Raw genomic sequence first — 16,773 nt, 5'->3', positions numbered from 1 at the left:
CGACAGTATGCATCGGGAACATCGATAGAAAAGAATGCAACATTCAAAGTTGAAAATCCCCACGCGACATGTTGGCAATGAATGTTTTCTTCCTTGGCTAGTTCTCGCAAATGTTTTCTAACATATCGAAGCTATTGAAAATCTTGTCCAAACTGGACTAGTTTTGAAAAAAATGCCTGAAAAATCATCTACTGCCATGGAGCAGAGTTCAGGTAGAGATGATGAAACGGGAAGAATCTGTTTGTAAGAGAAATACAAATTAGCTTTCTGGTGCATCACCTGCGATTTTAAATAAAAGCAGCTTTAGACTTTTTCCTCTATCAATGAGTCAATAAAACCGGCAATAAATACTTTATTTTAACCACAAAAATATATATGCGAAATCTTTATGTACACTCATTCAATGTATTTATCAGAGGCACAGTGCAACATTTCTGTCATCAAAGCCACTTTTTAAATGTATCCTTGCCATTTTTGTTTTGCATTTATCGACTGATTTCAATACAAAATAGCACACACTGAAAATAGATGGCACATTTTTACGAACTATGTTTGCAAAGACATGATTGGTAAAACAGGAAAATACACATTCAGTTTTTTTAGGGTTTTTCTCCATGCGAAAGGTTTAGAAGCACATTTCCAACACAATCCGTGTCCAGCTAATAATGAGCATCATGCCTCCTACATGAACATTAGTGGGCTGCCATTAGCACCAGCAACACCCAAAATGTGCTTATCTTTCACAGACTGGTCTGCTAAAGTGCAGTCATTCGTTTGGATAAAGCCCCCCCTGTTGGCTTCATATACTTTTTTTCACAGCATAAAATTTCCATATGGGTCTTAAGATTTTTCATAAAGCGCACGAGAGCGACATTCCTTCATCTGAAATGCGCAAAGGTGGGATGTCAAGTATGGACAGGCCTTGTGTAGCCCTTCAGTCCAACAGCAGTTCGGATGGAAAGCTGGCATGTGACCGCCCCTGTGGGAGGGCTTTGTGGCAGCAGCATGATTGGCTCAGCGTGTGATGAGGGTCTGGCCTCAGAGCTGGAGGGTTTCCTCCTGATCTGTGGCTCGGTGGGGCTTCCTGGTCGCAGTTCGAAACTGTGGCATGTACAGCGGAGGGCTCTTTGCCGCTGTGTCAGTCCTGTCGCATACAGACTCCAGGCGGCCGAGCAGAGGGCTGCACTCCACAGGGAACTCCTCCCGCCCACCAGGGGTACGCCCCTGGACCTCACCTCTCAGGAACCTCGCTCCCGCCTCCTGCTCTTCCTCTCGCTCTTCGTCATCCTCTTCCTCGTCCTCTTCCTCGTCCTCGCCCTGTGAGGTCATCCCCAGGTAATACAGGTCTTTCTCTGTGCCCGTTCCGTCCAGGTCTTCGTCCTCCTGGTCCGAGGTTTCAGAGAACTCCTCGGCGGAGTTGTAGCAGCAGGAGTGGCGGGGGTCGGCCCCGTTGGAGGGTGGGTTCTCCAGCTCCCAGAGCCCCCCGGGGAAGGAGCCGGAGATGTCCGAGTTGTTGGCGGAGAAGTTGCCCTCGTCGGAGGAGCTGCTCAGGCTCCCTTGCTGCTTGTAGAGGAGACCCGGCTCCTCCGGGAGCAGCACCGTGGCGTAGCTGATCCTGGAGTGGGCCGAACCGTTCGGAGAGCCAGGGAGAGCGGGCGTCTCTGGGACCAGAGGCTCCTCTGTGTCCCTGCTAAGGGTGGGAGTGGGGGGCCTCTCCCCCTGCACAGCTCTGCTCAGGACACTGTCTCTCTCCTTGTTTTGCGCCAGAGGTCCTGCCTTTTCCACAATAACGGCCTCGGATATGTTCTCTGACTCCAGGAGAAGGGGGCAGGACAACAGTCGCTCGGGATGTCGGAAAAGGCTCTCAATGGTCTCTGCCTAAAAAAGTGCAAAGTGAGTCATAGTTAGAACTGTGTTGGTAACTAACCACTTCAGCTGATTAACATCTGCAATTATATTGTCATTAATGTGCACTATAATTAATGTTAACAATAAATTGCTAAATTAATAGTCCCAGCCCAATCTGAAAGCATCATGCTAAACTGAACTATAAATCAAACCTCAAAGTAAATTCTTACTTTTCATATAATTTAGCAAATAATGCAATAATGTGCACTTGGATACCAGTTACAAAGTGTTTTTCACGGTTACAAAATAGTTCAATGTTTAACAATAATATAATGATATAGGCACACTGCCTACTAAGCACCTTTCTACAAGGAACACTTATAATGCCAGCTAGAATTCTGCAGGACTTACATTTAAAATCATGTATGCTATTCAATATTGATCCTTCTTGAAGGCTGCAGCTGCTACCTGTATGTGTTTGCAGTGCCTTCATGATTTATGGAAGAACCACCTTCATAGTTTATTTATGCTACCATAGAAAAAAAATCATTTGCAATCACAATTCAACCTTTCCTGGGCTTTCTACACATCAACTTGTAAGTTTATTAAGTCACATCAAAATACTGAATCAGCTACGCTGAAGAAAAGCTTGTTAGTATGTAAATTTGATGATAATTTACTCCTGAGGTATACCCCTGCCACTGTCAGCATAATTACAATGATCTTCTTACGCCCTGTGTCCTCTGAGATTATCCATTTGGAAATGACATGTTCACTCCTATTCAGTTACAACTGGCAACTTGGAACTCTGACAGAACGCGTTTCCCCTATAAGCTGATCTTTTTGCCCAACAGCAAAAGAAATCTCACCTTCCTGAAATCGACCCCCTGAGCCCAGGAGCAGTTGTTGGGATTGGGGACATCCTTCCAGACCAGCTTCCGCATCCTGTGAGAAGTGAAGAACATGAGCATAGGAAGAATCACTCTCCCCACGGGCCACTTCGCTGTTCAAAACTTCATAAATGGGAGCATACCCTCCAGCTGTCCCCCTGTTGTCCGGATCCCCCAGCCCCTTCCCGCATGATTACAGAGGCCACTCACTGAATAATTGAAAACCCGCGACCTTTTGCTCTGTGAAAATGTCATGCCGAAACAGCTTCATACTGACAATCAATTTCTCGGTGAGAGGGAGATCAATATTAATCACCCGCTGCTAGAAGAGATCAACTTTGCTCTGCTAAATTTTTCACAAGATATAAACTAAGTGGTCATTAAGAGTACAAGAATGCTACAAGAACGTTAACTGACATCTGACATTTGACAAAATAAAACGCACCAAAATGTTTTACAGCTAGTCCATCTGTGCAGACAGTATAATCTGACATCATTTGGAAAAATAAAGTCAGGTAATTCTGAGTGTGGGAACCTATGACTCTCTCTTTTGTTGCAATAGCCTTGTCTCCTACACAAATGTGTCACAAACTTTTTTTTTTTTTTTTGCAGGGATATTATGCATAAGTTCTTAATCATTCAATGAAGAAATCTGTCATGGTTTTATACATACATTTTGAGCACTCAACTCATTTGTGAAAAAAATAAAGTTAGGTGACAAGCACAAATTTAGTTAGAATTCCTTGCCTTCAGGAGGGAGCCTTGCTTCAATACATCTTGTATTTATTTTCTCTAAACGACTGACAAACCAAGCATTTACAACTGCTTTCTTCAACTTTTCACTTACTTAAATAAAGCTGCTTATGTAATCATTGCTAATAAATATTTTCCTTCTGTACCAGATTTTCTTACCCTGATATGTATGTTTCATTTCAAAACGGTGTATTACCGTGTATCTACAAAGTGCATCATGCAGTTCTCCTAGCTTTACGACCACTGGAACACATTATGTTAAAACTCGCATTGAGAGAGATGTTGCAGAAAATACTCAAAACGACAAGAAAGAGCTCATACTGGTTCTGGGAGACGGCAAGTGTCACAAACAAGACCACTGACAGGAAGGTGATTATCAGCAGAAGCATGTAGGCTGCATGATCTCCCCTGGATCGCCCTCTGTCTTCTGGAAAAAAAAAAATCAACAACCAGATTTAGAAAACTAAACTTGAAAAGTGTTCCCCATCTGAAAAAAACGTTGTGTACGGGGCTTGCCTTTGGCGTACACGGGCTCCCCTTCTCCATCCTCAAATATTGGATACAAGATGAACTGGTATTCTTCAGAGGCAAAGAATGTTTCTGTGGACAGTTACAAACACATGTCAAACGAACCACAGACAATACTAGAAACAAACTGCATGTCTGATATTATATATTACATCACCCAAACAACAGGGCCCTAAACCACTACTGAATAAGTAATATTGGTGTATTTTATACCTTTGTTACTGTTGAAACACAACATTTTACATATTACACTCATTTCCACTAGAGGGAGCTCACTAAAAACTAACAACTCCTTGGTCCTTTCGGTTTCACCACAAGGCTAGGGGCTTCGAATGCTGTGCAAAAACATCCAAACACATAATTTCTATATGTACACTGTTTTCTCTTGGGAAAACTGTGTCATAACTGAGGCAAAAATAAAAATCAAATCTAAATGAGTCACCATATATGCTAGAGTCAATAACAAAACCACTGTTTTATTAATGGGGTTATGTCATATTTCTTGGGAGCCTGGTGGAAAAACAAAATTATGAACTGGAAACTTGCTCTCTCTGCCAATGCATGCCCATATAATGCAATCCCAACTTCCTCATCGGTGCAAACAGTTTTGTTTCACAGCTTGAAACAAAAGGGAATGACTTACACCACTTATTTGAAAACAACAAATGGTTACCCTTTGAAAAACTTCAATGAAAAATGGCCTAACTGACCAGAACTTTTTCAATACCTTCAAGAACACTTTTAAAACAAAAATGAATGTGAACTATACCAACACCTCTGCCTGAGAGACTGAAAGCAATTTAGAACTCAAAGAAATCTCCATCTCTAAATTATACTCACCACAGGCCCCAGAAGATAGCCACTCATCCATCTCTCAAACAAATAGGAAACAGATCTAGGCATTTACACTGATATACACTCTACCAAAAAAAGATCTTTTCAACATCCTCTAACTCCAAAGTCCAATTTTCCTAATATAAAGAAATCCACAGAGAACTCTTCCCTGGAAAAAAAAACAGTTCAAAATTGGATTTATGCACTGCAGATCTAAATCCCTGGGCATATATATATAGAGTCCCCATGGCTTCGCACAGCCAAACACCAATTCTGGAACTTGGTAATTGAAAAACTAGGTTGCATTTTGGGTCACAGCATTTTAACTCTTGCTTTATTGTCTAGGAGATCTATAGATCTTCCCTCCAACATGCACCGTTCATCTACATCTCACTGAAAAAAAGCTAAGAAGGTCATTTTGTCAAAGTGGAAAGACAGGGCCAATTTCCTAATGATTGTACCTTTGATAAGAACCTGCCACATTGCAATAACAGATAGTGTGAGATCAGAACAGGGTGGAACTATTCCCTGTAACCTGAAAGTACTTAACATGTTTTATTTGTATACAAGAGAGGTGATGCTAAGAATCCCAAAATGACTATACTCTCTCCACCTTTTTTTAACTTTTACTGTACCTCCATATTCAGCATATCTAATGTCACTGTAAACCAGCTTTTACTATGATTTCTCAAACAGACTCTCACGTCTTTTCCTCCCTTACTGTCCATGTTTAGACACTTATCTCATCCTTATCTTACTTTACCTTTCACTGTAACTATAATTACCTGTCTTCATAATTCTCACGTTTAACCCTCCGTCAGTTTCAATGTAATTTGGTGCTTTTTTGCCATAACAGGGCTGACATGTGCTAGTGGTCTCTGCTGTTTGGTACTGTAATGAAATCAAGCATGTTCATATTGTGTCAACAAAATCAAGGTCACTCTGTTGAGATGGCCACTGGATTAGACGTTACATATAGTATAGGGGCAGCAGTGTGGAGTAATTGTAAGGAGCAGGGCTCATAACTGAAAGGTTGCTGGTTTGATTCCCCTCTGACACTGCTGGTGTAACCTTTGGCAAGGTACTCAACCCAGAATTCCCTCAGTAAATATCCAGCTGTGTAAATGGATAAAACTGTAACAAATGTAAATTGTTATGTAAGTCACTCTGAGTAAGAGTGTCTGCTAAATGATAGTAATATAATGTAGTATATCAGACTTCACCACTGTCCCATCAATTGTAATAGAAGGGTTAATGATAAACAGCAGTAGAACACCTACAATGGCATGATTTCTCTTACTTAACATGGCAGCGGACATGGTGCGAATAAAGGCATACCGTGCAGATGAAAGGTGCGGTCGTTGGACGGGACTCGAACCCACTTCACTCTCTCGCTCTCCTTGTCCTTCCCTCTGCCCCTGCTCTGGCCTCTCCACTCGATGACAAATGACACCGGAGCAGAGCTGTTGGGGAACAGGCTCCAGGAGAGTGCCACACAACTGCTGTTTATCATCAGTGAGGTGAACGAGTGGACGGACTGAGCTGGACACAGGAGGAAAAAGGGACAGATTTACTGGAGGAAACCTACAGCAGGGGCAGCATCTTCGACTGGAAGAGTCAGGCAGCAGGTGATGAGCTGAAATCTAAACGTCTGTGTGCCTGCTACTAGGAAGAGAATGACACAAAATAAAGAGCTTTCTTCCCTTCTTTTTAGGCTAATTATAGATTTTTTTTCAACCAGCTAAAAAGGGCAGTTCTGCCTGCCAAACAACAAATAGCATCCATTTGGGGGGTTTGCCATTAATGAGTAATGATGGAAAAAGCAAAACAACCCCCCTACTTCACATCCTCCATCTCTCCACCTTGCAGAGGGAGATAGAGACTAATCCAAATACAGTGAAAGGGTGTTCAATTTGACCTACTTTTCCATGTCAGCACTGCTGTTCCCTAAAGCCAGACTGAACATGTATTTTACTTCTCCCTATGCGACCACTCTTGTTTGAATGGTTGTGCATTTTTGCAAGGATAATAAAATCAGTTATTATTAAAAATCCCCCTTCAATGTGGGAGATGATTCAACATATGCTGTTAAAATATTTTGTATTACGTTTGACCACCCTAACTCTGCAACCTCTCTTGTAATGATATATTTATCCATGATACTCTACTTTAAGTAGACAAATTAGTAACTTGTGTCATCACAATTCCAGTAGTCATACATCAGAAGTTATGTAAGAAACAGACACTATGAACATGAAAATGTCTGTCTATGTCAGCCATCATAAGGCACATTTTCTCATAACTTTGCATACTTTTGGAATACCTAATGAAGTTAGTCTTCACATAAAGGCAACTGGTCATCTACCACACATTCCCAGCTAACATGGGTCATGGGACACAAAAAGGATACCAGATAATGGATCTTTCACAGCTAAATGGGTTCAGATGTTTGGGACCAATAAATGTGTGTGATGAAAGGAAATATTGGTTTGGTTTGTTGATACAACTGATAGAAAATGTAAGTATTTTTAGAGAAAAAAGTGTGGATGTTTCTCATGCTAAATATATTTTGGAATAGATATTATTTTTTATGTAGTTCTCTGTTTCAACAGTAATTAATCAAACAGCTCACGTTTACTGCGTCTGTTCAGTATCATGTTGCTGTTCCTGGATGAAGTCCCAAGGGAATTTCTGGCCAGTACGGTGACAGTTTGGACATCTTTGTGCCAGGGGAAGGTGTAGGTGGAGACAAGGCCAACACTCTCTGACCACACAGCACCCCCCGAGGTCTGGTGCTGAACTACAAATCCCTCCACACAGCAGAAGTGCTCCTCTCTCTGTGCAGGCTAGAGAACAGAGGACATCTCTTCCAATGCACCATAAACACCTCATTACACAATGAATCATTGCAGTGTATTGTTTCTTGTTTTTTTCATAATATGCATTACTAGAAAGACATATCTACCATGAAGAGAAGAGTGACATTTGTCTGATTCAATCTGGCATGTTCCTGAAGCACTCTCCAGAAATCAGGTCCCCGCTCAGGTGCTGAAATCAGAAGCCTGACATTTAGTTTCACTCATGAATCTCCTAAAACCATCTGAAAAATATATGATATGGGTAATTACTTCTGGCACCCATCTAAATTCAGCTTAAAAATTAATATGTCAGCCTGAAGTACCATGAGAGATATGCTCAAAATATGCATTACTGTCAACTTTAAAAGCCAGCACCACTGTCAGAGCTGACAGTCTTTAACAGCCACAGCATATCATAATAATATGCACTTACCATTGGACCATTCATCTTTTGGCTATCTATCTCGTGGCTACACAAGCTAGACTATGATACTAAACCGTAAAAATGAAAAACTGTTTTGATATACACATCAGCCAAAAAAATTAAAATGTATATGCAGTTTATAAATATTGTATTAATTCACCTTTGACGTTCTGAATGGTGGTGTGGAAGGGGTTACTCCAGTCACTCCAGAACCCCGGTCCATTGAGGCGCTTGCAGCGTACCCAGATGACATAAACCGCACATGGATCCAGCCCTGGAACCACACACGACTGATTGAACACGGATCCAAGGACCTGAAAAAAAATCCCATGCGCTGTTCATCATGACATCTGCTTCACACCGCAAAAGAATAAGTAACACATTGATCGTCCAGCAATGGGTCAGCGCACCGAGAAGAAGCTGCAACAGTTACACAGTTACAACCAAGGATTCACTATCATAATAAAGCAGAGAATGTCTACAGAAAGTGCTGGCTTAATAGTGTGTTGCCCTCTAAAAATGACAGAGAAAATGTATCGGTTTTTGGTCTGCACCCCCCGCCAATTTGAGTACTTTTTGATTCCATTTTGTTCAATAAGGTTTTTTTCTGCAATTCATGCATATTGAGAGCCCTGCAGCATGACTGCAGTGGAACCTGTTTAGCTTGTGCACAATAAAAAAGGCACATCATTTTCTCTTCACCCACACAGCTGCGACCACCCAGAGAGACAGGCTACCTTGTGCTGTGTGCCATCCCTGTCCCCTGAGTAACGGACATCAAACTGGAGCTCATAGGCTGGCAGTTCAGGCCTTGTCCAGCGGATGCTCAAATTTCCATCTGGTAGGGTGACAGCGTCCAGGTCAAACGGAGGATGAGGCTTCACTGGAGAGAGTCCAGAGGGAAAGGATGAGATCACTGGTTACTAGGCGGTGACTCATTACTGTCCCTGGCACTATCCCTTAAAGGATTATGAAACAAGGACTTAACAGGAAATTAACAGGAATTAACATTTCTTATACAATTCTTACTCATGAATTCATAAAAATATTGCCTGAAGAGACGCCATGGTACACTGCACTAGACTCACCCAGGTCCATGGGCGTGACATAGATGGGGTGGGACTTGACTGCACCTTCCTCTTTCCTGAGCTCCACCCACATCTTGTAGCAGGAAGTCAGAAATAAAGGCTGCAGTGTGCAACTCTTTGAGCCCCGCCCTCCAACAGGACACTCCCTCACATCAGATATGTCTATATTCTCTTCTCTGTACACTGCTTCACAAGGAAGGTCATACCTTCTGTGAATACAGAGGCAATGTATTATTATTTCATACAACGTCCTGATATATATATATATATATATATATATATATATATATATATATAAAACATAGATATATATTTTTGGTAGCTTACCTGTAAAAGAACTTGATTGAAACCCATTGGCTGGCATTCCAGCTACAGGTCATGGCATTAAGGTCCCCGTTGGTCTCACAGGATATGTCAACATTAATATCTGTTCAAAAATTATTCACAATGTTTATGATGCCAGTCAGGATATGGTGATGGTTGATCTCAGAAAAGCACTTACAAAGCACACACAGCAAGCACACAAAGCACTTATCACAAAGCAGCTTACCCTTAATGTAAATCTGAGCATAGGGGTAACTGCACAGAGACTTCTCCCCTTTGCGCTGGCAGCAGTGCAGGATGTCGTATCCTCGTTGCCTGGATGGCTTGACGTTCAACAGAGAGACGCTGCTCACACGGTCATTGATAACGTTGTACTGGCTTTCCGGAACTTTCACGTTGTAGTTCAGCCACCACTCCACATTCTTAGCATTGTGGCTCCGGTTGTTAAAAACGCAGTAAATTGTCACATTCGACCCCGTGCTGGCAAATAATCTTTCGGGGAGATAACTCACTTCTGTAATAAACATAAAGCATAGACATACCAGGAAAAATGGCCGTCATTTCAAGGTTTATGAAGCGGAACAAGAATGAAATGAGCATTCAGAGAAGACAGCGAGTGATCCACAAGAAAACAGATGTGTAAAAAATGTTTTTTCTGGGCCTGACAGATTAACTGACAGTTCGAGCCTGAGGCTGTTTTGGTTTGCTTCCACTGGACTATCCTGCGGATTTCTAATTAGTTTCTATAGCAACTGGACACAAGGATCCCTAGAAAGCACTTAAATACATCCTGCATATGACAGAAAGTACACCATCAATAAACAGTGGCCAAGTCAACAGTTAAGATCATTTAAAATCATGGCAGATCAGTTAAAATATATTTCTTGTGGGCAGAACACATTCCCTGGCACTGCCCGCCCTCTGAATTAGTACACTGAAAAACATTTTTAAAATGCACAGCACTAGGCATGCAAGGCCACTGAAAATGGATGCTCGCATCTGTGGAAAGGGCCTTCACATCTGAATGACTTATGCCTCCACCTTCTGTTGTGATGACAAAGAGCGCATACAGAACACAGCACGGCTTTTGACTCACGCTGACCATCCAGAGGCAGCCCAATAGTTTTCTTACAACTGCAAGGTGATTCGCTGGCCATGTTATTGACCGCTAATGGCTTAAAGCCAGGAGTGATAAAAGGTAGCAACAGTAATTAAAAAAATAATAACAGTGATGAGGGGCTGGTAAGCCTCGTTTTCCATTCCTGATCTCCACGTGATGAGACCATCACTGAGCATGACTCAGTGAGAGGCAGACAGCCACCATTTCGCTGTGTGTGTTGTGGTAAGGAACGACCTTAGGGATCCCACCAGACACGCACATTAGCCATTGCGGGCGAAATTAAACATAGCAGGACACAGGCTCGTTCATTAAACTGTTGTTTTTGAAAGGACAATATCAATGAGCTGTGAAAATGGCTTGCCTTTCACCGCCATTTATGCTCCAACGCTGGGTACAGTATATGAGAAGAACAATGAATGAGAGGCAGTTCAAGAACAAGTGTTATGCAGGGCAGAAACCACTGAGTTCAACCTGTGCAGTGCCAAGGGAAAGCTTGGATGCCTGCAATGTGCTCATAATGAAAGGGCATCAGAAGAACAGAACACATACTGTGCCATTCACAGCACAACAAGTCTTAAGTGGCTTCTTCTTACAGCACTGGCTTAATTGCAGACCCATTATATAGCTGCTTGAGTGAAGACTCATAAACATACCTCTTTTAAGTCCTAAAGCTGAGCTGTTTTTACATGAACATATTAAAAGAGATGCATAATGGCGAACCCATGCTGCTGTATTAAGAGTAAATCACTGAAACATTATGCAGGTAGACACCCGACCCACATTTCCACATTAACATCATAATGGGGAAAAAATAACATGATGAGAACACAGAAAAAAAACTAACCAAACATCTCCATGCTCTCCAGTAAGAGCCACTTCTTTAACTCGGCACTCATATTCAAAGGGAAGTTTCAAAATACATAATTTATTTACTTTTCTAGTGCCATTAAGTACACTACAGCAGGGCTGTAAGCCAGTGGCCTCCTGCTTACCATGTAGGTAAACGTAGAGGGGCTGACTCCAGTTGCTCCAGAAGGCCTGCTCGCCCGGAGTCTTGCAGCGCACCTGTACAGTGTAGTTGAGCCCCACGCTGAGACCGCTCAGAGAGACCCTCTGTACTCCCACTGCACTCAGGTGCTGCGGAGACCAAAACACATGGATAGCATCAACTAGGACACGAAAGATGACAGACTGACGTGTGTCATTCCAGAGACTTACAACAGGTAGCAACAAACACTCTCTGTCATAGTCTTTAGCTTACTTAACAGCACGTAGGTTGTTTATAAGCCTGTATTGAAACAATTTCAAGTAAAAAGTGCTGTGGAGTTTACTTTTCCTTTCCTTTACTTTACTTTCCCATAACCAATGATGTAGAATTTTTTTTAGTTAGGTTAAGGAATGAAATTCAAATAACTGGAGCCAGACTTTACAATCTAATCATCTCATGGCAGCCTCCACTTCTCCCTTGTCACTTTCTAGGTCTTTCCTTGCATAGCCATTGTGTATGTGAGCACGGTGAGTATGTCTTACCACCCAGGAGTGGAGGGAGCTGTTGAGGGTTTGGCGGATTTCATAGACGAGGGGGCCGGGCACGGCCTGCGAATGGCTCCAGCTCAAAGTCAGCTCGCCGTCCGTGCTCATGCGGTACCGCAGGTTTGACGGGGGGGCCGGGCCCACTGGAGAACACGCAGTACAGCACACGTTGTGAAACAGCGGTGGGCGGCGCGCAGCAAACACAAGAGTCAGAGAACTCAACTTTTAAATTGATAATGTACCTGTTTTTGTGGTTAAAAAGCTTGCCAATTTTAGGATCATCTACCAGCAGCCCATTCCCTGTTTTTTTTTTTTTTTTTGCGTAATTGGGTTTAATGTGTGTCTGCGTTACCTTAGTGCACTTCAGGTTTACAGCAAAGAGACAGGGTTATATTAAATTATTTTGACTACAAAAAAGAATTAGCTTAAAACCTTTTTTGTTAACACTAAAATTATTTCATGCAATGGGCAGAAATGCAGAGCTAGGGTAGCTGAAATCGCAGCAAGAAGGAGACTGGTGGCTAATAGGTCGCTTTGTTTCAGCTGCCGTGAAAGTTACATCTTGCATCAATTGAAAATACGTCCAGGACGACAAGCAAATAAAGACATCTTCTATACTTGTAAATGACTGTTCACCATTGTTCACCATTGTACAATAACTGATATTACGCCTGCAACATTCAGTCAATTTATTTGTTTCAGCTTTTGTATGTATTGGAATGGTAGGTACGCTATCCACCAAGTTACAGGATTCGAGGTGATAGCCTATATTTATACAGTGCCGACGCTCTGTGGGGTTTCCTACAGATGTAACTATAATGATTCTGACTCATAACAAACATTCACTTATTTCAATGCCCAGAATTTGTGCACAGCCCTTTGTGTTTCTCACATCCATCAGATGACAGGCCAGGCCTTCTACTCAGTAAAATTCTAAACATGCCATGGTTACTGCTCGTTCTACCTCGCCTATTACTAATGCAAATATGTCATGTATTTATCAAGCTAAAGAGCTAGCTAACTGCCCAGGGTCAAAGTAAGGGGAAGAGAACAAATGTGGAAATGTGGACATTATGGAGACCGTTGCTTAAATCTTATGTTTCAGACAGACATACGTAGCTCTAGGGAGTTAAGCCATGACACAGTATTGTAATTCAGAAGCCAGATAGTTGGCTAATTTCACTTCCTGCCAATTATCAACCTCACCACCCCTGTGGGAAGTGTGAGCATACATATATGGTCTTCATGAAATTTCTAACGATGAGGGAACCATTCAAAGTATAATCTAAGATAATAAGTTCTAAGAGCACTGTAGTTTGCTAGCATGCTAATCAAAATAAGTAGAGTGTGAACATTCTACCTTGTGCACATTACTGCACATTCTACATTGCCTATTACTGATTAAAATCTGTCATGTATTTATCAAGCAACAGAGCTGCCCATGATCGACATAAATGAAAGACATCCCCATAAAAATACCTTCACAATACAAAACCTGCAAAGATCCTCTGGGTCTGCTAAAAGGTACTGATGATCTTTGATGTCCTTAATTTTTTTTTCAAATCTATGGTTTCATGTACTTATATCTCTACCAGCTAGCTTATGCCTTGGCTGGCCAGCTATTGAAACTTGGTCATGCATCACTTATAATATTGTTGACTCCTTATGTGGCTATTTGCTTGTGCTGTACTCTGCCTCACTTGTAAATTGATTTGGATAAAAGCGTTTGCTAAATGAGTAAATGTAAATGTAAATGATGTCAAATGATACAAAGTTGCATTAAACAATTTGGGCAACATAATCTTACATGAATGGAACAAGCGCTGTTCCAACGCAAACCTACCCAATGTTCCCCTCATAGTTCATTGCAATCTGGTCTTGTGTCTTTTATGATTCTTGTCCATTTCGCGTAAGGTAATGTCCCTGATTAAATGTGACTTCAATGATGCAGTGAGCACTGCATTGCTGTGGTGCTTTTTTTGCAATATAATGTTACTGATGTCCATTTCCAACTTTCAAATTCCCCCCCAACCTGCCTCTCTCAAACCCACCATGTAGCTCAAGGACACATGCGATGTTAATTGGACAAACACAGCTCACAGATGGATTTCTTTCCAGTTCCGGAAACCTGCAGCTCATCGCCATGGTTTTGGGACTTGTGCAAACACCTGTTTCTGTGCTCTTAATGCCTCTGAGCACATTTAGGACTCTGGCTCTGCACCTACAGTAAGAGATGCACTGATCTGTGTACAGTGTGATAACCTGCTAACAGTGTGGGCAAACGCTGGGGGCTACGGGAGCCTTATGTTTGTCTATCTCAGTGAGAGCATGGAGTTAAACACAAAGTTCACTGATTTCACTCAAAGAGATGCATTCAGTGGTTTATACAGTACATCTACAAGTGTTGAATAGATTTTAAAGCAATTTAGTGCTGCACAATACTATTGCTTTTGCAACACATTCTCTACCTGACTCCATAAAATTAAAAATAAATTCACTTTGATTTGTTTAGATTGTAATGCATTAGACACTCAAAGAGCACTGTATTAAGCCCTGAACTTTTCAGGGATGAATAGCCTATAGTTCATAGTTATAATATTTGAACACTTTTCAAGGCCAACGTGCCCATCTTGGGCAAATAACAAATGTTTCCATTCAACTATGATTCAATACTGTTTTGTCATTTTGCTTTCTATCATAATTCTAAATGCCACAAAGCTTCAAGTGTCGGTAATGGATGCTTCTGAACAGAACACGTCATCAGGTCTGGCTTTAAGGAACATTATATAATTAAGCAGCATTCCTCGTCAGCATTCAATCATTTATTTCATTGGTACCACAGACTGAGAGAAATCCTGTCTGCATGTCTTGCATTGAACTTCTCAGTTACACCCAGTTACAAAGTCACACCCGGTGACACACACACACACACACACACACACACACGCACACACGCACGCACGCACGCACGCACGCACGCACGCACGCACACACGCACACACGCACACACACACACACACACGCACGCACACAGAAAACACATTAAAGTGAGATACAGTTAAATGATACCAAGAATGGTAATAGCAGCCTTTTAAAAAACCTCACCAATCATCATCAAAGCTGATCCATTACTAAGAAAATGCAAGGATTTAAACACAAATGCATCCACAAAATTAACAGTAGGTAAGTTAGTAGGTAATTAAGTAACAAACTAAGCTGCATCCAATATCTTACAGGCATGCAAGCTGTACTGGACTTACAAAGACTTTGCGGGAGGATGTGCATCACTGGTGAGAACACAGAGCTGGTGCCGTTGGAGATGATGACCATCAGAGAGACTGTGCTGTTCACTGAGTGGAGAGGTACAACACATGTGCGTACATCCCCTCCTTCACACCTGCTGTTTGGGCTGCTCTCTGTCACTTCGACCGAACGCAGCTGTGACCTAGAACAGACAGGATGCAGAAATGGCTCCTTACAAACAAAGGAAGAGGCAAGTGTGCCAGGACCAGGGAGGGAGCAGAAATGCTGAGGCAAAGGTAAATGAAACACTTTATATGCGCCATTATACAGTCCTGACTGGTTAGGGCTTTGGCAATATTTTCATACCCTTGTGGTGGCTAGGCCAGTAGTAACAGGCGTGAATTTGATAAGCAGTGATCTGTCAGGCTAACAAGCTGCCTGTCGGTGTCTGCTGATTTTAGTAATCACAGGGTAATAATCTCAGGTCGCTCCAGAGTGGCTCGTATTACAAAAAGTCCTCAGCCTTGTCTCTGGTATGTGGACACCGGCCACTAATTGAAGAGCTGCATATGTCTTCACTTGTACCCATGTCACGTTGGCCATTGAGACAAAGGCACAACAAACCCTATTATTAAAGGGATACTATAATCAGCCAGGGGGGAAACTCGATACTCACGGCAAATGCTGCAAGTTAATTGTGAGGAGCCTGCTGGTGTCTGACAGTCCGATGTGGAGCTTTAGACTACAAATTAAATTTTCCAGGTTCCCATCAACCCAGCACAGGATGTTCAAACAGACGACTGGAAAGAGATTCAATTAACACGTAAGCTTCAACACTGTCCCCAGCCAAATGCAGTTAAGAGTATCTACAGTAATGGGGCGATTAGGAGACTGTCACAGCAATTCCCAGGTACAATTCTTAAACGCCCGGTAGCAAAGCAAGAAAATAAAAAGACTGACAATCAAATTATGTTTTTGCTATGCGTTCATTCATGCACGCTTAGTGATTCTGTTGATTGTGTTCCTCCACAGCATACTATATGCACGATGAATAACAGAGCACTGAAAGGAACGCTCTAATAACAGAGAGCGGGCGTCTCTTCAATACTGGCTAAGCAGACTTCTGATTTCCAATCCAGATCACCTAATTATTATTCTCTGTACAAGATCAAGAGCAGGGGGTAAAGCACAGCCATTAAAATGCACAGCACAATCTTTCTGTTGGATCTAATGAAAACATATTTGCGGCAACCTTTGCCACAACCCTCCTGCACTTCTCATTAAAGCACAACAAACTACAGAACACAAGTCACCCCCTCAATTAAAAGGG

The 16,773-nt window shown here is 42.1% G+C and overlaps 1 protein-coding gene across 1 annotated transcript; it reads right to left on the bottom strand.

Moving 5' to 3' along the window:
* Positions 1 to 704: 704 nt before the first annotated feature.
* On the bottom strand, positions 705 to 16,724 carry lepr (leptin receptor). Its single transcript, XM_036519820.1, has 17 exons — positions 16,718 to 16,724; positions 16,120 to 16,243; positions 15,461 to 15,645; positions 12,198 to 12,343; positions 11,660 to 11,804; positions 9,774 to 10,061; positions 9,551 to 9,650; positions 9,224 to 9,432; positions 8,873 to 9,018; positions 8,296 to 8,449; positions 7,819 to 7,901; positions 7,486 to 7,699; positions 6,192 to 6,395; positions 4,008 to 4,091; positions 3,813 to 3,915; positions 2,718 to 2,793; positions 705 to 1,878 (listed from the first exon to the last, which is right to left on the bottom strand). Exons 1-17 carry the CDS (start codon positions 16,722 to 16,724, stop codon positions 1,039 to 1,041), a joined length of 3,108 nt encoding a protein of 1,035 aa, XP_036375713.1. The 3' UTR covers positions 705 to 1,038.
* Positions 16,725 to 16,773: the final 49 nt, after the last annotated feature.

The sequence above is a fragment of the Megalops cyprinoides genome, chromosome 2 (assembly GCF_013368585.1).
Source record: "Megalops cyprinoides isolate fMegCyp1 chromosome 2, fMegCyp1.pri, whole genome shotgun sequence".
In the NCBI taxonomy this organism is placed as follows: domain Eukaryota; kingdom Metazoa; phylum Chordata; class Actinopteri; order Elopiformes; family Megalopidae; genus Megalops; species Megalops cyprinoides.
This window is presented reverse-complemented; position numbering and strand designations above follow the sequence as displayed.

Excerpts from the sequence above, each read along its gene's own strand:
- lepr (XM_036519820.1), bottom strand. Across the intron at positions 8,450-8,872 it reads GGGATGGCACACAGCACAAG|GTCCTTGGATCCGTGTTCAA; the intron begins GTAGCCTGTCTC and ends ATTTTTTTTCAG. Across the intron at positions 4,092-6,191 it reads CCGCACCTTTCATCTGCACG|AAACATTCTTTGCCTCTGAA; the intron begins GTATGCCTTTAT and ends AACTGTCCACAG.